Raw genomic sequence first — 26,989 nt, 5'->3', positions numbered from 1 at the left:
GAACCCTGGGATGTCTTCTGTCACAATGAACATACAATACAGGTGTAGAGAGGTTCTTACCCTATACTGACTTCAGCTCACCCCCTGGACAATACATGTATAGAGAGGTCCATACCCTATACTGATTTCAGCTCACCCCCTAAACAATACAGGTGTAGATGTCTCTACCCTAAATTGATTTCAGCTCACCCTAAAGCTATCAATGTGCCCTTTGTCTATATTTCTAGAAAATCTTTAATCCCTGACCAAAATTCATCCTTAACCTTTAAAACTCCGAACAAATTTCATCTTTGATCAAGAATTTGAACCCAACACAATGGTTGATAGTTAATTAAATTTTAGGTTGTAAGATATACCTTGAAGAGAGTGCAATATTAACAAAACTAGTCTCCCCAATTTTAAATTTCATTTAAAGGTTAAATACCTAGTGGATCACAAAATTTCATACAAAATCATTTCTAAAGCTACAAAGTACCTCATATCATTTGTAGTTAAGAGACACATAATTAAATTGTGAAAAAATTTTTCTATGGGATAAATACAAAAGTGTTTAATCATTCACTTTTGGCCTTTTTGTACTCATTTTATTCCTTACTACTCAGATATATCTTGAAGAATAAGTCAGTGGCTATTGTATGTGTTTTTATCACACAGGTAGGTATTAAACAATATTTTTCACAGAGAAGTCTCTAATTCCCATATAAAAAGAAATATTGAAGAATGGACAGGTTACAATACAGAAGAAATATGTATCAGGTTCACATTTCTACAAGCTAATTTCCTTTAGCTAAACTAAAAGCAATACCACAATAAACACACAATGAAAAAAGAACATCTCACCACAAACCATTAGACTGGGGTGACATCAATATACCTCAACATGTTGTATGTTAGTATATAAATTACATCTTGAATAATATTGATAATTAACTTACTAGATATCATGATATTTAACTGATCTACTCTCAGGCCAACTAGTAAGACTCTCATGACTTGATAATCTTCTAATAATTCTACCATTAGGCTGTTGATTTAGAGCAAAATATATTATTATGGAAGCAAGAAAAAATATTGTAGTTTGCCATAAAGTTATCTACGTAGCATGAAATATTTTAATCTAACTCTTCTGAGTTCTGGTGATTTTCTTCTCACTTAATATTCATGGAATCAACCAAAGGTGTAACCAAAATTCAAAATGGCAGAGAAGGGAATAGGAGGGTAAATTCAAAAGTTCTGTATCATTCTATTGAAAAATGAAATGAAATGGAAGGAGTTTTACGTCCTACTTTTCATCATTCTATTGAAGCCCAGCAGAGAAGAAAGGAATGTGGGATATTTCTAAATCTCATTTAAAAATAGCGATGGATTAAATTAATTTCTTCCTATCATTTTAAAAGTATTTTGAAATCATCGATTAAGTTTACCTTTTTTCTAACTGGTGATAAATTAGGATTTAAGGCAGAACCATCAGGTTGAAAAAATCTCAGAAACTCTATGGCATCTAATGATGCACTACCTTGATTAGAAATAGGAAAATATGAAATATTGTAGTGTGCAAGTTAACTTAACATAGCCTGATATACACATTCAAAATATCTCAAACAGATTGGAATATATTGATTTCAACCTACAGAAGAGAATTGGGAAATTAAAACTGAATGTCCTAAAAACTAAACTAAATATCATTTGAAAAAATATAATGGTTCACTAGTAATCTAATCAGAATTTTACAAGCAATTAATACTGACAAGATGAATGGAGCTTTAATAAATATAAAACTATTCTTACTTTCTTGAGGACAAGAATAAAAAGGAGATGATAATGGAATACTATCAGTAGAACGATATCGCTTCATGGTTTTCTGTTTTGATTCTTCATATTGTAAGGCTAGTCTTTCTGGCCATTTTGAAGGGTCTATGCTTTCTACTTCTGAAATAAATATTAAACATTCAGATAAATTTGAGCTTACGTAACATTACATATCAAGCCAAGCCTAAATGTTCAGATATTGCTTTTTATTCAACCAAAGCTGAAACAAATAGTTCTTATGAAAAAGTTTGTAGTAACAACACGACACTCTATGATGTGACAATAAAATATTCTTGTTTCTACTCTCTCATGACTATACACTGTCATGTTCGATAATTTGATGGCAACTTTAGAATTAATACCTGTATCCTCTTCTGAAATTTCTTTATCATGATCATCTTCATTATAATTATCAAATATAGATTGTAGAAATAGATGTTGAGTTTTATCTAGAAAAACTTGTAGTTGTTTCTTATCAATAGTTGTATTTAAATTCTTCTTCTTCTGTTCGTCTAAACAGTCAGAAAGAAGCAATCATATAGATATCTAATATTCTAATCAATCAAGCAAAACAATATTTTATGTGCTTTAGCTATCTAGCTTTGACCAAATACGTACAAAACTCATCAAAATTTAATGATACAATATGCTTTATAACATCTCACAAAAAGACAGACATTTCTAAACTAACTCAATAGAATACAATCTGATCAAATCTTGACAAACTTCCTAAAAAAAAAAGAACCTAAGGATGTCAAGGTATTAGAAACAGATCACAATACCTTGACAATGTAAAGAAGGGTAGAGAGGTGAATATAGAGAAGTTAGGCAAATGAAACAACTCACCAATCCAGTCTTTTAATAAACTGCACTGTAACTGATTGAGATGATCATGTAATAATGTAAGATTTAATGTATCGATACATGGTAAACTAGATACAACTTTATTATCACATATATTATCAGTTGTATCTTCATTAATATCTACCACAGTTTCTAGGATATTAATAATATTACTGTTAATATCTCCTGGTGATTTTAATATTGTTAACATTAATATATCACTACATCTATCAGATGTTATAATAAAATGTAGATATTGTAAACTTGGCAATATTTCTTCATCTGGTTCTGAAAAAAATAGAAAGGCATTAGTGATTCTCACTGCAGTGTACATTGTGTAAACCAATATCAATATATCCATGTCAATATGTTGGAGAGCAAGGACTGTTTGAGTTTGAGATTTGACCATCTACCAGCACTGTTAATTTCTAAGGTTCCTTGACGATGCCCTCAATGAGATTCCACAAACTTCACTCTTTGATATCTCACCACCCCTGTAATTCTAATAATTCCATATTCCAAAGTAAAAGCAGTTTACCTTGAATGCATGAAATATCTGTCATAATCTTATCTTTCCATGCTGATGTTTTTAGGTGATTAGTCAGACCACAAGTTGGTATATTTTTAGTATTATAAGTTGCCAGTCTACCAATATATACTTCCTACAATAAGAAGTCATTATCCTTTTTAAGTTGTCATTGTCAATTATTCCTCATTGGAGAAGTCTTTCTGCACAGCTTCATGAAATTGATTATTACTGAATAAAAACCCTCCTCTCTAATCTCCATTAACCCAGTGGCCAAATAATAGTTTGTAACTTTATGTTACCATTCAATTTGGTACCATGCTTTACGTCATCATTTTGATTTTTTATCTTCCTGAAACAGGTGAAAAATTCTCCTTACATTTAAGATTAATTTCTGTAGAGCTTACCTCCCTATTACTAGAATTAAAATCTTCTATAAATATTCTTGATTCTTTACAGTCTTTTACTACCTCTCTAACACAGATTGAAGGACAAATTTGATTACAATAGCTGTGAAAAGTCCTTGGAGATGGACCGTAGCTCATTCTATTAGAGCTTAGGATTCTTGGTGTCATTTTAATTGGCAAACTTAGATGAAGGCTTTGGGAAAGATAATTGCTAAGAAGTTTGTCCACAAACCAGCTGGTAGGCAGGATCCTCAAGAATCTTGGTATAAAAGCCAAAAGGATACAGTTGAAGCGTAATATTTGTCATAAGAAAAGTTGGAACTGTAGACATGTCAACAACATCTAATATCTCTATCATTCTACCATACTGTATATCTTTATTATTATATCTACATTTCAACTTCTTAATATCATTACTGGATAATCTAAATCCTGGAAACTGGTAGCCTTTATCATCCTGGAGATAAATTTGGAAAAAAAAAAACTCTTAATTTTGGTCTTCCAGCCACATCTTAATTTCCAATTGAATGCTTTTGGTTCCAATCACCTAGACCACTATCACATATGTTTTTATACAAATGCATAAATAGGTATAATATTCAATTGTAGCTTAAGCTAAACATTTTTTGTAAATTTCAATTAAAAATTGAGCCTGTTTTCAATCCATTTATCGAAAAAAGACAAGATATAAGGATGTCTCATTGAAACTCACCACTTTGTCTAAGACTGATATTTTTCCCATCCATAACGTTTGATGATCTAGGACATCATACTTGAATTCATCGACAATATCAGTTGATAGAAACTCAGTAAGCTCTAGAACAGACTGTGATAAACTATCACTAGTTGTTATAAAAGTCAAATCTATATTATGCCATTTCTTCATTCTATAAAATCCTCCATACAACTCTAAACTGAAAGTAACAAGAAATCGCTCTTAATTTTTGTATAATACACTCAATTTCAAATCATTTTTACTCAAGAAAAAGTTCAATCATTTTGAGAAACAAAGCACTTAACAGCACTCATGTTTAAAAACAACTTCATAACAGCTAACAAGATACTTTGATATCTAACCTGTTTTCACTTAAGTCATCTGGTAAAATACTATACAACTTGATAGGTTCACCTGAAAAAAAAATCCAACATAGATAACTTTCTTTGTGGTCAATATTTGCTAACAAACTTAATGCTGCTGACTTCCTGTTGTCACAGCTGCAACAGATGATCCAGATTGCCATCACAAACCTACTTGTAACAGGAAACCATGACACGCTGAGGTACACTCTTTCATATCCACACCTTCCACAATCAACGGTCAAATACAAAATGTGGAGCACTGTCAACATTTATTGGGGAACCTCTATCACAGTCTATTATCTGTCTGTGCACCCCCAGTTTAGAATGCTCTCTTACGGTACAAATAACTGTACATTAATCACACAAAAATACAGTAGTTTATAAACTATGCCTATTTCTTTCTTTATTTATCATAAGTCAGTGGTGTACAGACCATTAGTTATGAACATACCTGTATATAATAAACTATCAGATAAAACATGTAACTCTTCTGATAAATTTGTGTTAAAGTTATCCCTGAAAAAGTATGTCTGTTATTAGTATAAAACATCTCAATGATGTGATGAACTAAAAGAGAAAGTTTTCCATGTCAATAACATAACACACTGAGCAACATCATTGTATAGAGAAATTGTAAGTTCTGTTACACAATTTATCTTTACTCACTGATTGACTTCAGATATGAATTCATTCCATCCATCTTTATTCATCCATTCAATATGATCAATTTTCCTTGAATAACACTGAAATGAAAACAGTAAGTCATTAACATACTTATTGATATGCTTCAAAAACAATCGAGTCAAGTAGGTGAAAACTTATTAAATCTTTCAGCATATTCACCATAAAGTAGGAATATTGTCATTTCATTCTTTGTTTAATTTTCAACTGGTCCAGTTTGCCCTACTATGGCATATTTAGCAATATCATGTACCTTGTCATATGTCTGGTCTGAAGCTATAAAATGAAATGTTGATTCTAGATGACATCTTTTTAAGAAATCTTCAATCAAAGTTCTACTCTCTGTATCATCTATAAAAAAAAAAGATGGAATTAAACATCATGACAGTAACGTCTAACAACAAAGAATTATGGTACTTATTTGAAGTGTAGTTCTAAAAAAAAGGTGATTGCAATATGAACTGAAATTTTTATGATGTCTTGTTATGATGAAAAAGAGTGAATATTCTATGACACAGTACAGGGACTTCTATAATTATGAAATGAAATGAATGGAGTTTTACATTCTACTTTTCTGCACCATTTCTATAATTAAGGAGTAGGAAACAGAGTCTATGGTGAAAGGGATCAGAGCACTTCTTTGACCCTTCCAATTGTTTATGAAGATTTCAACTTCATTGATTTTCTTTTAGTTTAGTTTTAAAGAATAAAATCATGATTCACTAAAAAGACACTACTTTCACTTTCATCCTTCCACTTTCAACTGAAATATTTCTATGTAATTTGGGAATATTCGGAATATGATCATTTGAATTGGCTTACCAAAAGGAAAGATAATTGTGTACTTCATATTATTTAAGTGTTATATTCTAAACTAAATCAAAATCGAGTAGACCTATTTTTACGATCAAAAAATAAAATAAAATGTAAACAAAAAATTAAATATGGCGGGTGTTCCAAACAATTTAGGAAATTGTTTTTTTAATGTAACGAAAAAAATGTTTTCCAACAGTAACAAAATTATAAACAAGTATACGTATCAAATAATTATTTAATGGAATAGGCCTATTTGTAAAAAAAACGATCGACAAAAAAACTAAAGATGCTTAGTTTTGCAAAACTAACGAGTAGTACTTGAAGTCAAAAACTTTGCGATATTTTAAACTAATGTGGTCTGAAATTCATCATGCTAATCAGAGTTATCTTAAAGTTCGGACAACAACTACTAATTAAGAAATTAAATGAGTTTTACATACTACTTTTCTCCACCCGATTCTTTTCGCAAACGGAACTAATATATAAAATCTTATCTGCAAATTTAGTGTAATAATAAATTTTTCATCAATATGAAATGCATTTCGTTGATCATCTCCGTAAACTTACCTGTAGAACAGCTGGTCGTTAAAAAAAACCCCAAAAAACCACCAAGCTATATGATATAATTTCACACAGGGTGGTGAAAAATGGTTTCTTTTGCCCCATTTCTGTAAGGCAGGTAAATATTCTCAGTCATATCGTAATAATTACTGGGTAATTAAAGGTCTTTTTTTTTATATGTTATTACAATTTAAGAACATCAAAACAAGCACCTACAGTAAGAACAGTAATCGCCAGACACAGGAAATTGTTATAAGCAACAAGGACGCCTACCAGAGCAAGAAATCCCAGAACAACAAGAACAAATGTATCAAATGTTGACTCGTGTCTAAATTAGGTCCCCATAAAAGCATTTGTAAGGCCTAAGGCCTACACCTACAAGAGCAAGAGCAGCAAATCCATGGGCAACAACAAGAAGTCGACAGTAGCAAAAGTAACAAACAAAAACCATCAACAAAACTTGTTACATTTTAAAATGAGTGAAATTTGCCCCATATGATGAGACATAGGCCTAAGTAAAGAATAACCTACTGCAGGTCACAATGCGCTCGTACTCGGCCAATATAATATATTGATGAAGAAGCAGGTTGTTGTGACCCTAGATACTCTATATAAACAACCAACCCACAATGAGAAATAACATCTGTATCTGCCTGATTGTTTATTTGTAAATATACATTACCTCGACAGACGGTATAAAACTGATTCACGTTTGGTATTTTAAAGAAACATTGATTTCTCAAGGCATATTTATCATCCTATCGTCTGCTTTAACTATTAATGATATACTTTAAAAGACAGCATAACATATGCCCACGACCCACAAAAATCTTCGACTGAAAATCATTCTATTCAGTAGAAATTTAAAACGAATTAATCATTTAAACAAGGATAATAACTCCTAGAGTATAGGGACAGTAAATGTGAAGAGTCTATCTATAATTCATGAGTCTGGTCACTATGCTTAATAGCCCATGCCATGGCAATAGCTTACACTGTAAACCGTGTCAATTGAAATGGAGTTTTATACCCTATATTTGTGCACCCGATTGTGATCAGAATTAACAGATGAATACTGTTTTACGTAATGTCTTCAACCTTTTTTAAAACTTCACTAGATTTCTCTCAGATTAATTTTCAGTTTAAAACCAGATTATTTCTAAATGAAGCCTGTAAAGTACTTGTTTAGGAGCATTCATAGATTCAAGAATGGTGAGACTAAACCTGCTGGTAGAAAAAACTGTAACTATCTAGACAGACCACTGCTTTTCGCTTCAGGTTGGTATTATCAAAGTCGCAATGAAACGATAATACAGTTAATATTTCTGACGAATAAGTACTTAACCACTGAATGACCTCCCCAATCCCAAAATCGATCCAACAAAAAGTAGAACCCAAAATATTATTTTTAAGGCGAATGACGCCATTTGTTATCAATAAAACGTTTTTCTCGAACAATAAAAATTATCATTGTTTTTACAGTGACAATTATAACAAACCGAACATGATGAAAAAATACCGACTTCTTTTCCTACATCTGTAAAACTCTTCGTCAAAGCTTTTCAAATTCATTTTGGCATTCCAGCCCAACAGAAGAAGATCTTCAAAGATGTGGAAACTCACTGCAGGATTATGGCTTCTGTTTCTTTTGGAAATATTGTATCAAAGCGATGCCAATCCATATTCATTTGGTAGTCAAAGTCGCTCAATGTATGGAAGACCAATGCGCGGACCTCCAAGGGTTATATATTCAAGACCATTGTACCGACCAGGACGTAGACCACTGTACCGCCCACCAGTGTACAGACAACCAGTTTATAAAAGACCAATATACAGACAACCAGTACCAGTAGTACCAGCGTCACCACAAACTGTATTCAATATGGTATCCTCCCTACCATTCTACTTCTACAACAACTACGTCTGTAACGTTATATCCAATACATGGTTTGATCCCAGTTTCAATGGTTCCCCAAACATTAACTTCTATGTCCAGCAGATTCCACACGTTCATTACCGATCATCCATGTGGACGGCTTATTCAATAATTCGAGGAGTTTATTATGGATTATACCCATATTACGCATCAACTGAAAGATCGCAGCTTCTTAAAGATACTACAAGAGTAACCTTCCAAATGATGAGAACAACAAGGAACTACAATGCTGCTGATGTTGTAAAAGAAGTACTTCGTATTACCCTGAACCGTATTGGAGAACCAGGTGACATCGAGCAAACGTATAACCTAATGAAACAGATCAGGAACACTGATGTACGGTACATCAGAAGCAGTTCCAGTGGAATGGTACACAATTGTGAGTATTTTTCATTTTGTTTGGTACTGGTATGGCCACTAGGTTTATAGTAGAAAATTAGATTGTATTATAACATAAGATCTTGACAGAAATAAGAATCCTTAAGAAGGATGGCTGATGATCATAATTATATCTTGACGGAAATAAGAATCCTTAAGAAGGATGGCTGATGATCATAATCATATCTTGACAGAAATAAGAATCCCTAAGAAGGATGGCTGATGATCATAATTATATCTTGACGGAAATAAGAATCCTTAAGAAGGAAGGCTGATGATCATAATCATATCCTGACAGAAATAAGAATCCCTAAGAAGGATGGATGATGATCATAATTATATCTTGACGGAAATAAGAATCCTTAAGAAGGATGTCTAATTATAATAATTATGCGATTAGCCCCGTGAGTGCAGTGAAGTTTGATGTAGGCATGAAATGTGGAAGGTGTTGGACAGACCGCCTTTCAGCACTTATCTCAGACATAAAATCCATTAACTGGACAAATTGTTTGGATGTTGAATCAATCTTTCTATATTTTCTATTCTTCTTACAGCATGTGGAAGTATACAAGGACATTTCTATTGTGAATACATCAAAAGACTTCAGATGTCTCCAATCTGCAGCAGCACTTACTTCACAACACAACTTTGGAGCCAATGTTGCCAGGCTCAGCCACTTGTTGGACCAAATCCTCAGCCACAGCCGGTTGAAGTAACTACAACTCAACCAACGACAACCACAACGGAGGCCCCAAAAAGTAAGTGAAGTGTCATGGTCATACAACACATCAGTATGCTTGAAATACATTTCTCAAAATGATGTGGTGACTTCTCTGAATCCAATGTCACATGTTACCAATGTTTCGTTCCAGAATGTGGTATTAGTACCAAAAACCCGGCGTCTAAATATGCAAGTTTCACGAAAACACTGAGACAGTTCCGTATTGTTGGTGGTGTAAATACCGAGCTTTGCGAGTTCCCATGGATGGTGCGACTGCAAGTGGGAAGCAATTTATGCAGTGGCTCCATTATTGATGAGACACATGTTATGACAGCAGGTCATTGTGTATCGTAAGTTAAAATCCTTGTAAATATTTATAAGATTAGAAGAATCTTTCACCGTGAATCCAGTAAGTCGCAGTTAGTTTTTGAAAGGAAAAAGCTTACCGTCTGAGATGGTCATTGGAATCCATTCCTGTTCATTGTAGAAGATTTGATGCTAATATCTCTGTATTTCTGTTTTGAAAACTATTTAAAATGTAATTTTCTCTCACCACAGGTCACTGAAACCATCTGATATTGAAGTAAATGTAGGGGAATATAACTATCAGATAAAGGAAGCACAAGATCAAGTATTTGGTGTGTCAAAAATAGATGTTCATCCAGATTATAAAGTAACTCCACCAGATTCTGCAGGTACGGCAAAAGTTTTTTCAACTTTTCGAAAATGGATGAATATTTTGGTTCCTTTACAAGGTCTATAGTTTCGTAATGTAGATATTAAGATGAAAAAATTAGCTTGCGACCTTTGTTTATTTCAGAAAACGATATTGCCATCCTAACTCTGGATAAACCATTAACATTCAATGATTGTGTTCAGCCAGTGTGTCTACCGGAAGTTGGTGATAGTTCAGCTCTTGATAATGCTCAGTGTACAGTTCTTGGTTGGGGAACTACATCATGTAAGTAACCAAATTAAGTTACAATGTAATTTACTTAAAAGCCTTCAACTATTGAAATCTCACAATTAAAACTGCAATACTCTCAAGCATCAATAAGAAGAGTAGAAGTGATAAAACGGGAACACATTGAATATTGACGTGCCACAGCTTTGTAACGAAAAAGGTTTTTCCTTTTGTTGTAGCCCAACTCTATTTACAGACATAAAGTCTATAAGGTCTTCATTTTTCCAGATGGTGGTCAGACATCCCCCATATTACAAGAAGTAAACGTACCAACCTACAATGGACAACTCTGCACCAGTTCACAATTCCCCAATACCACACCCACAAACCCTAATGTACAGATCTGTGCTGGTCGACCTGCAGGAGGAGCTGATAGTTGTCAGGTAGGATTTATGATATTGGTACATTCATGAAGATCATTATCAATCAGCATCAATCAACCATCAATCATGATGATAATCATCATCATAAATCAGAAGCTGCATCAGCATCAACAGCAGGAGAATCATCACCAAAAATTATGTCAGTATTTGTCATCGTCAGCACTAATTCATTCACTAATCATTAATTTGTTGAATCGTTTAATACAATCCATTGCAGGGGGATTCAGGTGGTCCATTATTCTGTCCAGTAAATGGTCAATATGTACAGTATGGTATTGTATCTTATGGTGATGGCTGTGCTATAGCTGGAAACGCTGGTGTTTATACTGATGTCAGTGCTGTAGCCGCATTTATTGATTCAGTTACTAAATAAAAAAATCTTTCAAAAATTCAATGGTTCGTTGATGTAGAATAATTGAAATCCCATTTTAGGGGAGAGGTATGATTATACCATTTGCTACACACTTTTCAAACAAAATGTAGCATATAAGGGCCTTTTAAATTCTTGATCGGCAAAACTACGTAATTAAATCAATTCGTAACAAGTTTGCAAATCTGACAATGCTTGACTCAATTATATCTATACTTAGAATATGACACAAAATTTAAGACCTTGAAAGTTATTTTAGTTCAGATTAAGCTGCCATAATTGAAACGTGATCCGATGAATAAGCTATATTTGATATCGTCCACCATATTGCAGTGTCATCGTTATGAAAGTTCATAACAATTTGATGGAGTGGACATTTGGTAAATAAGAAATGTCTTAATTCTGAAATTGAAAGAAATGATATTGATTTAATTTAGACCTTATATTGCATATGTAGATTCGTCGTAATTTCTTTTCAATAAAAAGACATAATACGTATATCAACACGCCTGGACAGCCTCTCCTTGTGATTTATATTATTAATAGTCTATCTACCTACATCTTGTTCAAATAAAAACCAGCAATATAAGGTTGGAGAAACTGGCCATCTGTTCCTTGTGGTCCCAAGTTTCAACCTTTTTAATTGAGACGTCAGACTTCAACATGACCAGTGTTCTCAAGCTAGTTTTTCTCGTGTGTCTCTGTGCTATTAATATAGTAGTTGGTGAAGAGAGACATTTTGGATTCTATCCAGGACAGCAATACCAGTACCACTACCAACGTCAACCACCTCGACAACCTATTTTTAGTAACGTCTTTGGGTATTTAGATGTTCTACCGTCCTATTTCTACAATAATTACATTTGTAACAGATTTGGATCTGGCTACTACCAACCATCCTACGGTGGGCCCCTGAGTCACGCCTTTTACTACATCTACCGTGGAAAAAGGGATCTGACCTATACCAACTCAAGAATTAAACAATATGCCGTGGTGCAAGGCGTTTATAAAAATCTTGCCCAGTATTGGGAAAAAGCTGACAGAAACCAATTGCTTAAAGATGTAGTTAGAGTTACCATGAATATGGCTCAAGATAATACGAAAGAACTGACTGCTGTGGATGTTCTAAAACAAATCGTTCAAGAGAAGATGGTGTCCACTCAACAAGCTGGTAATGTTCAGGAGGTGTATGATGCTATGAAAGGCTTGAGAAGTCTCGGTAACGATCAAGTCAAATATGGTCTGTTTGGATATATCAAAAACTGTAAGTTACATGTATATTGTTTCAAATTAGTCTATCAGATTTTAAAGTAAACAAATTGATTTGGGATGAACCATTAATTGGTCTCTTTTTGGATGTAGTTGTCATAGTTTTGGAAAAATGATTGCCCTCATACTTATATATTTTGTATATATCTAACAATTCTTTTGGTATCATTTAGCTTGTGGTAACGTTGGTGGTGAGTTCTACTGTAGGTATCTATCCAGGATGTCACGAGCAGGTCACTGTGTGTCATCGTTCTTCTCTCGTCAACTGTTAAACCAATGTTGTCGATCACCAGTACCACCTCCACCGGTTGTTACTCCTAAACCAACCACCACCACTACAACCACCACAACTACACTAGCCCCTCCCACAAAAAGTAAGTGGTTGTACATAATCCATTAATCGAGGTTGCGGAATTGTGAGGCAGTTTCATACATTTTTCAACATTTGTTCACCATAAGCTTTATTCCCACATTTTTATGTTTCACAACCATTTAAACGATGTTTGACAGATCTCGCTGGCTTACTTCGCACAAATGCCTTTGTATTATGATCTGTTTACAAACTCCAATGAGTTTTCACCTGTCGTGTGTTTTTAGAATGTGGAATAAGTACCAAGAACCCAGCTACAAGATTTGTAGATTTTACTGCTATAACAACAAAGTTAAGAATTGTTGGTGGCTTGAATGCTGAACTGTGTGAATATCCATGGATGGTTCGTTTACAAGCTGGTAATGATTTATGTGGTGGAACTATTATTGATGAGACGCATGTTATGACTGCTGCACATTGCATTGGGTAAATCATTAATAAATCACAAATCTTTAGTCTTACACTATGTCATATCCAAACACTGTGAACATCCCCCGAAAGCTGGAAATGGAAAAGAAAAGGCTTATGTTTCTGCATGCCGCTGCATTAACCCAAACATGTACAGTAAAGCAGTACCTTAAATCCATTTCGTTTGATTTCCTGTATTGCAAACTTCCCGAGAACCAAATCTAATTGATCCGACTAGCTAGCTGTCTTCTGATGTCTCACCTAGTGTCTGAATAATTATCTTATTTTCTTCCAGCACAAATACAGCGAGTGATATGACTGTAAATGTTGGTGAATATGATTATAGTAAAACAGAAGCCCAAGATCAAGTTGTTGGTGTTTCTAAAATCACTGTTCATCCAGATTATCAATTGGATGGTGGTTCAGCTAGTAAGTCACTCTTGAAATATTGGGACAAAATCCTGCTTCATTTTCAATTTGTTTTTTTTTTTATTAAAGATTGCCGTTGTATTACTCTTTCGGGGTTCATAATCAAGCCCAATTTTTTTCTCTTTCAGAAAACGATATTGCCATCCTGACTCTAGATAAACCATTAACATTCAATGATTGTGTTCAGCCAGTTTGTCTACCGGAAGTTGGAGATAGTTCAGCTCTAAATAAAGCTCAGTGTACTGTAACTGGATGGGGTACTACATCATGTAAGTCCTTGTCAGCATTTATCAGTTACCTTTGTCATCAGGGCGGACTCAAGAGGACTCTTTCCAGCAATGTTAATACATGTATATATCTCTTTGTTCATTAGTAAGCAGTAGGTTGGTGTCCGAGATCTTTGTATCACTAGCCTGGGTTTATTCAGGTTACTTTTATTCTAAGATGCATAATGTTTTAATCACTTTACCGAATCTTGACGTCTCTAACGTCATAGAGATAGCTTCAGTATACGCTGCAAGAACATCTTGATTTCTAGACGTTACCATTTGGATTTTTACTTGCACTACTTTTTTTTCAGACGGTGGTAAAACCTCTCCCATTTTACAGGAAGTAACCATACCGACTTACAGTGGTGCCTTATGTGATGCTCAATTCCCCAACACTACACCTACTGATCCTAGTGTACAGATCTGTGCTGGAAAACCTTCTGGAGGTGCTGATAGTTGTCAGGTAGGATGCTAGGATCTTTGTTCCATTCCTCAACCGGTACACAGGTTTATTTACCAAAACATTTATGGTCATCCCAATACCTGAACTGCCTTTTTGGAATGTCTTGGATATGTCTCTTTGCTATGACGTTTTCACAACAAGTACAGGTATCCAATACTTCATCGCATTTTGCGATGCTTAACACTTTTTTTAATTGTAGGGAGATTCAGGTGGTCCATTATTCTGTCCAGTAAATGGTCAGTATGTACAGTATGGTATAGTATCTTATGGTGATGGTTGTGCTATAGCTGGAAATGCTGGTGTTTATACTGATGTCAGTGCTATGACTGACTTTATTAACTCGGTAACAAAATAAAGTTAGCAAATAAAATAGGTACTTCAGATGTTTTGGTTTTGTTTTTCATTGTGGAGACGTTATCTATATTCACTGTGCAACACATAATATATATGTATTAAAAACGTACTGTTACCTTAAAGAAAATGAACTACAGTGAAACTAATTCGTGTCTTGTTTGCACAGTTATTCGAATTCTCCATGATACATAAATTGAATTCCTCCTGAACTTGACTTTGCTTGCATTTACCTGAATTTGCTGATACATTGGTATGAAGGGCAAAGTTGCTACCAATGCAGTACTATTTAAGTTCATCGAAAGCACATTTTAACACAATAGGAATAAAAACGAACATAAACGGACTAAAAAAAAGTTACGTAAATTTAGAAAATAAACATGAGTTGTTGTTAATCAAGTAAAAGGTTGTATAGTCTAGAATAATAACTGGCTTACATTTCCAACCAAAGTTCGACATCATGTCATTCTTGTAGGTCCATATGGTTGTACTATTGTTCCACAATTGTTTCCATTCGACGAATATTAAATCCACTGCCCTATAGTTTATATATAATTTCCAACCTTATTGTTAGGTGCTTGAAAAATACTTTCATAAGAACTTTACCAAATAAAATCCGGAAATCTGCATCGAATCGAGATAATTCCAGACCTGTATTGTTCTGTTTTAATTATCTGAAACTCAAGTCGTTTAAGTGCGAATCGCTCATTGTTGTTTGTCACAAAGAAAGATAATTAAGGCGAAATAAAGTAATTACGATACTGAATGGTGTCGAGAAGGACATTTCTTACGCTTGATATTTTCAATACAACAGGTAACGCTTTTTTCGAAAATGCAATGTACCAAATGTTAACACATGTCTATACATTTTTTGGCATGAAGCTTGGAAAACATCCAAACCGCATGATTATGAAAAATATAATTATATTGTTCCCAACACGTTTTGTCATGTTGATTGGCATCACCACAACATCACAGAAATGCATTTATGAATATCTAAAACCAGTTCATTAACGTATTTTCAAAATCAAAACTTTGATTGATAACATAACTCTCATATTTCTTCATCTGTATGATGTGTAACGGGCTCTTTCACGTACGATAGCATGGATGTATTAGGAAAATAAATCAAGATAAGTTGCAGCCTTACATTTTAATGACTGATAAAAAAGGATGTCGACTGATGCAATCTGGTTATCATCATTGTTTGAGTTTGGATAGTTATTTGTGTTATAAATTGCTATAAATTGAGCAGAAAATTTGTCTCTCTGAAGGTTCTATTTAATCTGACTCTACCGCGCCAACATATATCAAAAGTAATACCAATGGCAAGATAAGAGTTCACCTTTCATGTTCATACGACGGAGAGGCGAGATACAATCTGAAGAAGGCATATTATGAACACTGAAATGAGTCTAAGCTGATGCTAATCCGCCAAATATTAACAAATGGGTGAATATAAGGACAGCGTACATGATAATGAACGAATGAGATCTCAAAGTTTGTTCACAAGTTATTAATATCCCGAGAGGAAGGTTACGAGTCTGTCTCGGTTCATAAAAACTTCTCCGATTGTTTGGTTACCTTTTCTTGTGGATTTTCTAAATACTGAATAGATTTTCTACCTACCTGTTTAACCTGGCACATGCTACCGTTTATTCTATAGATATATTAACTATAGTACAGAGTGTTGGTCATAGCTACATAATCTATACCAGAGCTTCCGTATATATTCTGAATGTCACACGTGGTATTCGTTACCCACCGTGTTAAAGACCTCTCTTTAGTTTCACTGTAATAATATACCCTTTTGGCTGTGTCACCATAAAAACAAGCCAGATTAGTTGAGTAATTTCCTTAAAGTATCGGGTACCTAATAGCTTCCAGAAGTATTTTATTTCTGAAACGTTGAGATCATTGAGAAAATGACGCATGAGCTGTTCATGGCAGTTACGTGACATAAAGTATATCCGGAACAACCCTATCGTATGTTTTGTCAACTTTTTAAACTGTGTTTGTTACTTATCGAATGTTTCCGTTCAACTATTTCTGGTAGTGCAAGAAACCCATCTGATATCATAAACCCCATTTCCACCCAGTAGTGTACATTCGTTGAAAAGGAACATATTACTCATCGGACAAATGTCAAGGATTTTCCACGAACGCGACACGAACGTATGACCACAGATATCTACAACCTTATATTCATGGAATTAGAAAGTTTCATTTAATGATACGAATTTTTTAAAGCATTAATGAAAATTGTAGTTTTCTCTGCTTTTCTCTACTGTGTGTTCCAATGTATTTTATTTGATAATTGGGATCATACTTATCTCGGTTCACTCGGCCCTAAACATTTCATTCTTGATATGGTCAGAAAACAAAAACTCGAGAAAATGTTTGGCCTTGGATCATAACATAACAGGGTCAAAATATCGTATTCGCTTTCAGGCATTGGAGAGATTTTTAAAAAACTGCCCAAAACTGACGAGATCACAATTTTATCACTTTGTATCCTTTCAAAGCTTTTATCTTTCATTATGTAATTTAATTTTTTTGAAAGATTCAAGGCCAAACAAACAGCTTGGTTTAAATGAAGGGACTTACAGATTCGTGAATGACAATAAACGTTGACTATTCTAACATATTCAATGCTTTTTCTACAAATATTGTTACAGACACATTCGGTAAATATGTTCCATTGAATATACAATGTCTGGTATACAATGTACATCTATGTAAGAATATAAAAAATACTTTAATCCAAGAAGCTTATTATGTTATCCCATTGTAAATCAGTAATGTGTGTATACCACTCAATCTCTTTGATATCGCCAATGAAATGATGAAAAGAGGAAAAAAACTGTTGTAAATGCGTGTGGTATTCATGGTTTCTAAAACATGTTAAATCCACTTTGTAGATTTAAACCGAACAACATTGAAGGTAGATTTAGACCTGATAGTGTTAAAATACTGTTCTTATTCTTATCTTCAAATCCAACACATGTAGGCATTCTAGGCAAAATTTGCTGACTAATTTGCTGTTAAAGTGTTGAAGTCTGGAACAACGTTGGTATATTCTGCAGTTTGAAATCTCAGGGTAATTTTCCCAATTTTTTTTACCAGTGCAGCTGCAATGGGTCACTGTGTTCCATGTCTTCTGTTAAAATTCGTAGAACACGAATGGGCTCCAACCAAACACACTAGCCTCGCGTGAGATGACGTCACCACGAGAACAGAAGGCAAAAACTTTTCCAAGATTAACAGGTTACTACTGTATAGTTTGAGTACGAAATGACTCTGGCCAATGAAAGCACACAATACCTACACTCAAATAGTATTTATATACACTTCACGCTGCATTCTCCAAGATTTACTCCAAGTGTCGACTGAATCGTTCTAAAGTAGCGACATCGGTGGATAGTGGATAATATCTTAATACTAATCTGCGATATCATAGTTATGTAACTCAGTCAGTGGGAAATATTTCCATAATTCAAATCAGGTGTTAAAAATAATTACATATCAAACATGGTGTATCGATATCTCAATCAAATCTTCTTACTTCTTGTGATTATATTATGCATGGACACATGTCAGTGCCGTAAACGACGTTATAAACGTGGAGACGATTGTCACGAGGATGTGGTATCTATGTATGAAGTGTCATTCTTTGGAGATTGGTCGCGGAAAGCTTTTCCTAAAATGTACCCAAGATACCGACCACATGCTCAATGGTCAAAGTTAGTCGGTAAGTAAAATTCTATGAATGAGATATATTTGTTTCATAATACACCTTTTTACTAAGGCTCCTGATGATGCTCCCGATAAACATGCGTTTTCTAAAACACCCCAGGTACCCTTACTGGTCTCGCCGATTCCTGTCAAATTGACCACAAGCTCCTTGAAAATTCAATTCCTTGCTTAAGCAAAACCGATCGCACGTTCATGTAATTCAAGTTGAGTACTCTGTGACCAGAAGCAGTTCTTCTATAATAGTTAAGCAGAAAGGTGTCAATTCATTAAAACTAACGTTCAACTTTTATTGATCTGTTACAATTGATTAGTTTAGCTATATAGTTGCACTGTCAATCTTTCCAAATAATCAATAATTTTGATTGTTGTCTGTTTCTTTCAAGACGAGCATTCTAGCCCTTGGGCGAAAAGACGAGGGGTATCTCGCTGACTTAAGATCATGAACATGAAATTTTCTCATTTCTGCTAATTGACATCATGACAAATATGCATTCCGAGTGTTCTGCTTGTTAGATTTATCAATGAAATAACCACAAATAACATTTACATAAGAATTAAAATACCGGAAAGAATTTCGAGAAAGTCATTTTTTGTCATACACAACGTTTTACTCATATTTGTTTCATTTTTTGACTGAAAACTATGTTTGAAGATTGGTTCAATCGTTTACCAAGAGATTTAATATATTATACCCTAGCAAGAATTCATCTTTTATTAAAAAACAAATCAATGATTAATACTTTCTGTGGACAGTTCATCAGTTTTGTAGACTTTCGAAAAAGAATATGGATTTGCCAGTTTGGTGTTCCGCATTGTTGAAGATGTCCTGACTTCTCACCGACTCAAGTCAATTGAAATGTAAAACCAATGATCTCAATTTGATTCAATTGCTATTAAACAAACGCTTTTGGATTTTTCCAGTCATATATTTGCGACACCCATCGCACATTTTGTAATCAATGGATTATCTCCTTCGACGTAGCTTTAATCTTTTCTTGCATGTCGGTATGTCCTCTAATTTATCCAATTTTAATGAAAACTAACTTTCAAGCTAGGAACCACTGTTAAATGGTAAAGATGTTGAATGGCAAGTTAGAAAATACTCATTTTTTTCTCCATATACCTTAATGCATAACATTAAAAATGGTCCTTTTATTTGAATTAATGTTTAGAGCACTGCGTTCAAACAATACATACATCAAAGGCGGCACGTTGTTTTTAAACACAACAATCAATGCAGAAATTTAGAGAAAGAAATGAAACCAAGAATATTGTTTAATGTCAAAGTTTTTTTCAGCCAAAATAAAAACTTAATGTCTTTAATGAATATGTTATCGGTCGGGTGTTTTTCAAGATATGTCATATACAACCACAACAAAAAATAGTAATGAATAGTCGGTGTAAGACAAGGTGACGTTATTATTCCCTCTTTGTTCATTGATTGTATGAACGTTATCTGTACTAACGGTTTAAAGAATTGTATGTAATAAACTCTATTGAAATATTTTGTTCATGAATGACCTTGCACCATTTGAAAGCTACAAGGATGTAGAAAGATTCCCTGTTAAATGTAAACTGCAAGAGTGTAATACATTGAAAAAATCCGGATGTATTAGCTCGGCAGGGACCTTCGGGTTATGAAACAAGCGCTACTCACTATGTCACCGCTGCTCTAACCCTAACCAGGGCACAGGGCAAATTTAGTTCTGCATATAGCAGAAATCCTGTATAGTTCTGACCATATGCATGTCAGCAAAATACATTTTCAATTATCGCGTGTTGTTTACACGAATTTGCTTCATAATACAACAGTGGGAATATCAATATACTTATTCTAGACTACATCAAAAGCAAACATATTTAGATGATCAAACGAACGATGCCTTTGTAAGTCTTTGGGGGAATTAGAAAGTTCCCAACGTCTGAAATTGGGAGACATTGTTACAAATTTATGTATTTGTTTGATGGCAATTCCCTGAGTACATTGATTCGGTGCAGCCAACGTCCGCACAATAGCAGTTCAGTAACAGTAAACATCGAAACACAAATCCTCTTTGGATTTTGCATCTGCACTTTCTGCTGATTATTTAATTTTACATTAGGGGCTTATGAATTTTCGCGATGAAACTAAAGAAAAGTCCAGCTCGATCATGCAGAATTTGAGAGTGATTGGCAATACATATTGCTCGTGTTTTTGGTTCCCTCTCAACAATAACAACAGTCCACACAGTACCATCTGGTGTTCATTGTTTTGGTTTTTAATTTTCGTCTCCTAAACCAACTTGTTCTCACATATTTTTTATAATGTAATGTTATATTCTCGGTGGAAGATATATTATAAATAATGTAATTTCCCGTTGTTTGCTTCTCGAACTCTCAAGGATGTTAAGAACATATTCTCGGTGACCCAATCTCACCCTTTAGAAATATCATACTATAAATTATTAATCCTTACACAAACAGGTACCGGATCCCCGCATGTATACATTATCACTATGTACATATGATAAACTACGTTCCGTGACATACCATTGCGTTATCAGCACGTGCAATTGATTGACATTTGCCCCATTACATTGAGAACATTCGCTATATTTTTTACTATCTTATCAAACATTCGCATCAAGGCAAAACGCACGCCGGTATTTTTATTCTTAAGGCGGAGCGTTTACTTAAATATTATTTGATTTTGAATAAAGAACTTAAGCGATGTGAACAATTATGCAGATGCATGCATATAAATAGTTTATATAAATATGAATATGAATATGAATAATATATGAATATTATGAAATAGCAAAGACTAGAATACTGCAACATTCAGAATGACATTGAATAGACGTGATTGTAAAGCAACCCCTCTCTCAGTCTAAATGTTACGTTCTGCTTCTTTTATGCTCCTTATTGGACTAACGACAAACAATGCTGTATTTTGAAAGGTATCTTGCAAAGGCAGTGGCATTGACCGGCTCATTTCGATTTCTAATTTTCGAATGGTTTTCAAATGTGCACAACCTGTAGCACTGGTCCTCGATAGTTTTAAACATGAGGTTTACTTGAGTTTCCTAACAATTGTGGAGATGTACTTTACCCAATCTAAGAAAGGTAGCACAACTGTTTACAAATGGCAGCTTGGGAATTAATAGATTAATATGACCAGGTAGAGATTTTGATTGTATGCCAACCGTTCCTTTGATCTTTTATTACAAGTTTATTGATGGTTCAAAATACATGTTACTGAGTTTTTCTGGCAGGTTCAAATATGTATCAGCAATAGAAATCGACCAGTTGGCAAATCGTTATGATTGAAAGAACATGTGTTATCAATACAACAGCTCATAAGTCATTTTTCTTATTTATGAAAAATTAATGAAGCAATTACAATAGATCGTTCAATAGTTTCATGATTGGCAGTACATATTTCATTTTAATGCCAAAGTAAAACACTATCACATACATCTTCTTTAGTCAAGTTTCTATCAATATCTGTATTGGATAAATAAGAAACATAACCAAACGGGCAAAGCAAAATAGAGCATTCCAAAGGAACTAATTAATAGTAAGGTACAACTAATTTAACTGGTATGCTCGTGTAATGCAGTACCAATTTACCGTGAATAATTGGTGCCTTAGAAATTAAGGGATTTTTTGCATGATGGTGTTTATCGTGATGTCTCAAACTGGACATTTTTTATTACCAATAAAGTTAAAAGTAATGCATGCGACGAAAATCTAATTTAAAATAGTAGCACATTGCGAAAGAAGATGCAACTCCAGTGTTTGTTCTGGAAATGTCGTCTGGCCGCCCACGATTGAGTTAAGCTGTAAATGTTATAACACGTCACACTTTACGTATCAGTCTGTCAACTTGATGTGACTCGAACAAAGTTATTTTTGATTTTGTCAATAATTTTCTTCGAAAGACGATGATTTCACTTTTCGTTTTACTATTTGAAAGTCGAGGTGCGATTTCCACCCATATAATGTAACGGCTCTCTAATCTGAACTTTCTAAACCCTAATACAAACATAACATTTAACTGTTATTATTCTTAGTAAGAAGTTTCAATGTTGTTAAAAATACAAGGTGTATTTCAACATACCCTTTTAACACTAACTTATTGTATTACATGTTCCAGCTATTTCTAGAGAGAATAGACACGATTTAAGAAAGGTTCTTCAACATCTGGAACTTTCCAGCGGTTGGAAGTGAACTGGTGTTGCTTTTCATTAAAACTAGCTGGATATTTACACTGTTTGCTTTAAAACAACTGGTTCAAAATATAAAATTGGAATTATAGTGCCCTTTAGTGCACCTTTTTTCAACCAATTCAATTACATCATTTTTTTTATATGTATAATGTGACAAATGCATTAACTCTGCTATTTGTATTGTTTTCCAACATAAATCACGTTACAAAAGGTTGTAAAACGTTTTTAAAAGCCAAAGCTGGTTTCTCAAAATTGTTGAGCCATCACAAAATACTGTTGAGTGCGTAATATAGCATTTAAATAAGGACCAGACATGGTAGTTTTCAAGGTTTTGATCTAAATGTAAAGAAAGTATACTCGTATAGAAACTTGTATTGACTTGTAATGTTACCATCTATCTTAATTTAACCATAGCGATACACTGTTAAAATCATTGTTGACTTTTTACAGGTTACGTCTTCTTTTCATCAGACGAACTTTAACTAAGGTGGAGTGTCTCTATCTCTTGTAAATTTAAACCTTATAGATTTTTCTTTGTGACTTAACCTAACTCCATCACCATCATACTCTTGTGAACAAACACACGGTACCTTTTCAAACGTTGAGCCATTAGGAAGAACTACATCAGGGCTATTGAAGGTTGAATGAAAATGCCAAGTGTACAAAGATCTGAAAGATACAATTTCAGCTGATGCATTTATTTACAATTTTGATCTTTAGACGCAGCCCATATTCGAAAGTATGCAGCCTTCAGCCTTCGTGAAAGACAATGGTTATTTGACCTCCGTATATATTGATCTGTCACCAATTTGCTCTTAATCTTATGCAAGAAAAAAAAAATATATTGATGTATTGCGCTTACAATAATATGTCCAATTATGTATATTTCATTGTAAACGAAAGAAATTTAATGCATCCAGGACATCTTAGGACATTCAAAAATTAAAATAACTATCTATATTGAAATCCTTATGATATATTTCAGGACGAACCCACGATTCAACGTACAAGTTATTCAGAGTGGGGGAACTAGCTACACCTACCTTACAGAAGTTTACTGAAGAGGGCAATAGTCGAATGTTGGAGTTTGAAGCTCAGGGTTTTAATGGTACCTTAGATAGTTTTACTGCTGCTCCTATTAGAAATGGAGTCGGTAGAACATCAGTCAGGGTCATGGCTAATGGAAAATATAATAGGGTAAGAACAACCTAATATTTGAGAACAGAACATGTTTATATTGCAAAGTAATTTAAAGTATATATCTATTGCTAATGAAATTATATCTGAATGGAATCGTATGTGATGGAATCTACGTGATAATATTGCAGTGGCAGGATTAGACGGAAGGTACGGTTTGATATTACCCGTGTATCATGTATTGTGTCAATTCAGTAACATTCGGAGTTGCATGCTTTTAACGCAAGGCGTGCCGTAGGCGCATTAATTCGCAAATAAATGAATTCGATGCTTGTCTCTATCGTACTACAAAGTGTGCAGAAGTGTTTGTTTATCAGAACAATATTGTTTGTTTCAGATATCGTTTATCGTGAAGATCGTTCCCAGTCCAGATTGGTTTGTTGGCATTGATAATGTAGATTTATGTAGAGCCGGCAGATGGCGACGTAGAATCCATATGACTATGCGACCTTTGGATGGTGGAACTGATAAAGGATTGACCTATACGTCCCCCAACTGGCCTACCCATCCTCAAGAACCAGTTTACCACATCCTTCCAACCAAACCTCGACATCCAGCAAGTCCTTTTTATAATCCAAAGCAGGAAAAAGTTCCTAAGATTGCTCATGTACTAATTGAGCGTACTGGCGAATTTATCCGAAGGGGGAAGAAAAAAACAACCAAGTTTCAAAATGCAACAAATACTTACATACCAACAGAGGCTCCTGTCAAAATCCCGAAAACTACCTCTAAACCAGCACCACATCTTGAAGAAGCTCGACCTCCGGACTTCGAGGTAGAAGTGACTCAACAACCTAGTAGTAATGAATATTTGCCTCCAGACTATGGCATGGTCACAGAAACTGTACCCGAACACAATACTCCCGAATTCAAGTATACTATGGATGATGACTCAACGGAATCTCTGACTCAAAATGACGATAGTGCAGCCTTGTGGAGCTACCGTGACGGTGTGTATACAAATGAAGCCAGTGAGGAATTAACAACGGACTCTTTGATATATGAGACAGAAAGTAATGAATTTGAAGAAGATACGACGAACCCACTTGTTGAAAGGCGTGTTCATCAGTCGAAGAGCGTAAATGAGTATAAACCTCCCCGCAAAGTTTCTCGTGAACAGAAAAGTCACCGATCTAAGGCCATCTCTCAAAAATCAAATCATCGTGAACACCCGAAACCACAAGCCCAAAAATTTGTAGAGCCAACAGAACCTACAGTACCAGATTTTGAGGCAAGATCTAATCTTCGTGACGAACATGGTCAACAACGAGGGATCCTATACGCCAATGAAAAGGCTTTAGAAAAGAAAGAAAAAGAATTGATACTCAATAACGGAGGTAAGTTGTTAAATGAAAACATATTACTACTTAACACTTCCATGCACATAGATTCTTATTTCCATTCTGCATAAATTATATTAAATACTTGGTTAGTTGCACGTACGCGCTGATGAAATTTAGAAGCGGAAAGTGCAAGGGAATACACTTAACACGTACGTGTAGGTAAACATGATGGAGATGGCAACTAGAAGGCCCTATAAATGCGAGACTGTGCATATGATTCCATGTAATCGAAGTTATTGGATTTTTTACATTGCAGTGATCAAAGATTGTCTAGTGACGCAATGGGGATCCTGGGGACCCTGTAGTAAAACATGTGGTTTTGGTGTACGCATAAGAAAAAGGCAAATAATACAACAGGAAGAAAATGGTGGAACGGCGTGTCCTAGAGTATCTGTTGAAACGTTATGTGGTAGTATGCGTACCTGTGGATGGAAACATTTCAGTATGTTCGCCCAACACTCACCGCGCCGAAGAAGAAGACGTCGACATCATCAAAAGTCTACAAATAGTTATGCACCAGTACATATAAGATATAGACCAGCTTATTGAGAACAATTGGGTTCTTAAGAACCGAGACTTGCAAATCCATGACCTGGATTGTTCTGGCGAGAGAATGATGTTTGTAAATAGTTATGCTGTACATATTTTTTTAAAACAGACCTTTCATTTTGTCCACAATATTTGTGATTCCTTGGTGATCTATGTATAGATTTTTACATTATAATGTGGCCGCCTGTGTCCGTACCATGTCACAGCGTCTGTTTCGATCGACGCCTTCCTTTACAAGCGAATTTACTACCAGCAGTTTTGCCAAAATCGTACAAAATATTCATGAAAACATGGATGTGCTCTGGTTTCAATGTTTTTCTATTAACTTCAAAGAAGTTATTGTACTAAGGCACTAATGAAAACATAACAGTTATTGTCTCTTTTTTCAGACAATATAGGCTACACAGATGTACGATTTAATAGTAGCATGTAGATGACTCCGAACAAAACAAAACAGCGATTGTCGACATTTTAGCGTATACCTGATGAGTAATTGAACTTTTGAAATGCATTCTCTGAAAATGTTCAATTATTGATGATATGTCATATATTAAATGTTTTTTTTAATATAAGACTGACGAAAGGCTAAAGCTTACAGGCGATATGTTACTTACATGCTGATAGTCCGGATTGTAAAATTGTAGTGCTCTAAATATTATAATCACGTGCCATTGTTATTTGCCTTTATCCATATTGGTTGTAGTGCCAGACTCTCGGGAGAATGAAACAATACAATGTTATTTTTGGGATCCACCATTGTAATTTGCTGTATATCTACTTGGATATATAAGTGGTTGTAATGTCAGACTCGGGCGAATGAAATAATGCAATGATGTTCATTGGAATACCATGTATATTTTGAGAGTTCAGGATTTTGAGGCATTGAATGAAACCATTCC

At 34.4% G+C, this 26,989-nt stretch overlaps 3 protein-coding genes across 3 annotated transcripts; 2 read left to right on the top strand and 1 right to left on the bottom strand.

The window, feature by feature from the left end:
* Nucleotides 1-380: 380 nt before the first annotated feature.
* LOTGIDRAFT_233488 (hypothetical protein) lies at nt 381-6,276 on the bottom strand. The gene is made up of 14 exons (XM_009060008.1): nt 6,169-6,276; nt 5,600-5,697; nt 5,332-5,408; nt 5,117-5,181; nt 4,663-4,714; nt 4,298-4,499; nt 3,870-4,042; nt 3,586-3,652; nt 3,191-3,314; nt 2,656-2,940; nt 2,172-2,321; nt 1,789-1,929; nt 1,425-1,516; nt 381-1,024 (listed from the first exon to the last, which is right to left on the bottom strand). The coding sequence occupies exons 1-14, from the start codon at nt 6,194-6,196 to the stop codon at nt 935-937; spliced, it is 1,644 nt and encodes a 547-aa protein (XP_009058256.1). The 5' UTR covers nt 6,197-6,276; the 3' UTR covers nt 381-934.
* A 3,704-nt stretch (nt 6,277-9,980) lies between these two features.
* Nucleotides 9,981-15,038, top strand: LOTGIDRAFT_122334 (hypothetical protein; the record flags this gene model as incomplete). The annotated part of the gene is made up of 5 exons (XM_009060007.1): nt 9,981-10,108; nt 13,818-13,939; nt 14,080-14,220; nt 14,532-14,683; nt 14,883-15,038. Coding segments are annotated over 5 exons (699 nt in total), but the record flags the coding sequence as incomplete, so codon positions are not given.
* A 3,650-nt stretch (nt 15,039-18,688) lies between these two features.
* On the top strand, nt 18,689-26,090 carry LOTGIDRAFT_217518 (hypothetical protein; the record flags this gene model as incomplete). The annotated part of the gene is made up of 4 exons (XM_009060006.1): nt 18,689-18,785; nt 23,987-24,198; nt 24,536-24,805; nt 25,701-26,090. 4 exons carry the CDS (start codon nt 18,689-18,691, stop codon nt 26,088-26,090), a joined length of 969 nt encoding a protein of 322 aa, XP_009058254.1.
* Between the last annotated feature and the right edge of the window lie 899 nt (nt 26,091-26,989).

The sequence above is a fragment of the Lottia gigantea genome (assembly GCF_000327385.1).
Source record: "Lottia gigantea unplaced genomic scaffold LOTGIsca_40, whole genome shotgun sequence".
NCBI lineage: Eukaryota > Metazoa > Mollusca > Gastropoda > Lottiidae > Lottia > Lottia gigantea.
The sequence above is the reverse complement of the archived record's forward strand: the minus strand, read 5'-3'. Positions and strand labels throughout refer to the sequence as shown.

Bases quoted from the DNA above. Each gene is read 5' to 3' on its own strand.
- LOTGIDRAFT_233488 (XM_009060008.1), bottom strand. From the start codon at position 6,196: ATGAAGTACACAATTATCTTTCCTTTTG. The intron at 3,315-3,585 runs GTAAGCTCTACA...TTCTTATTGTAG, and splicing joins TTAATTCTAGTAATAGGGAG to GAAGTATATATTGGTAGACT. The intron at 1,930-2,171 runs GTATTAATTCTA...TATTTATTTCAG, and splicing joins AATTTCAGAAGAGGATACAG to AAGTAGAAAGCATAGACCCT.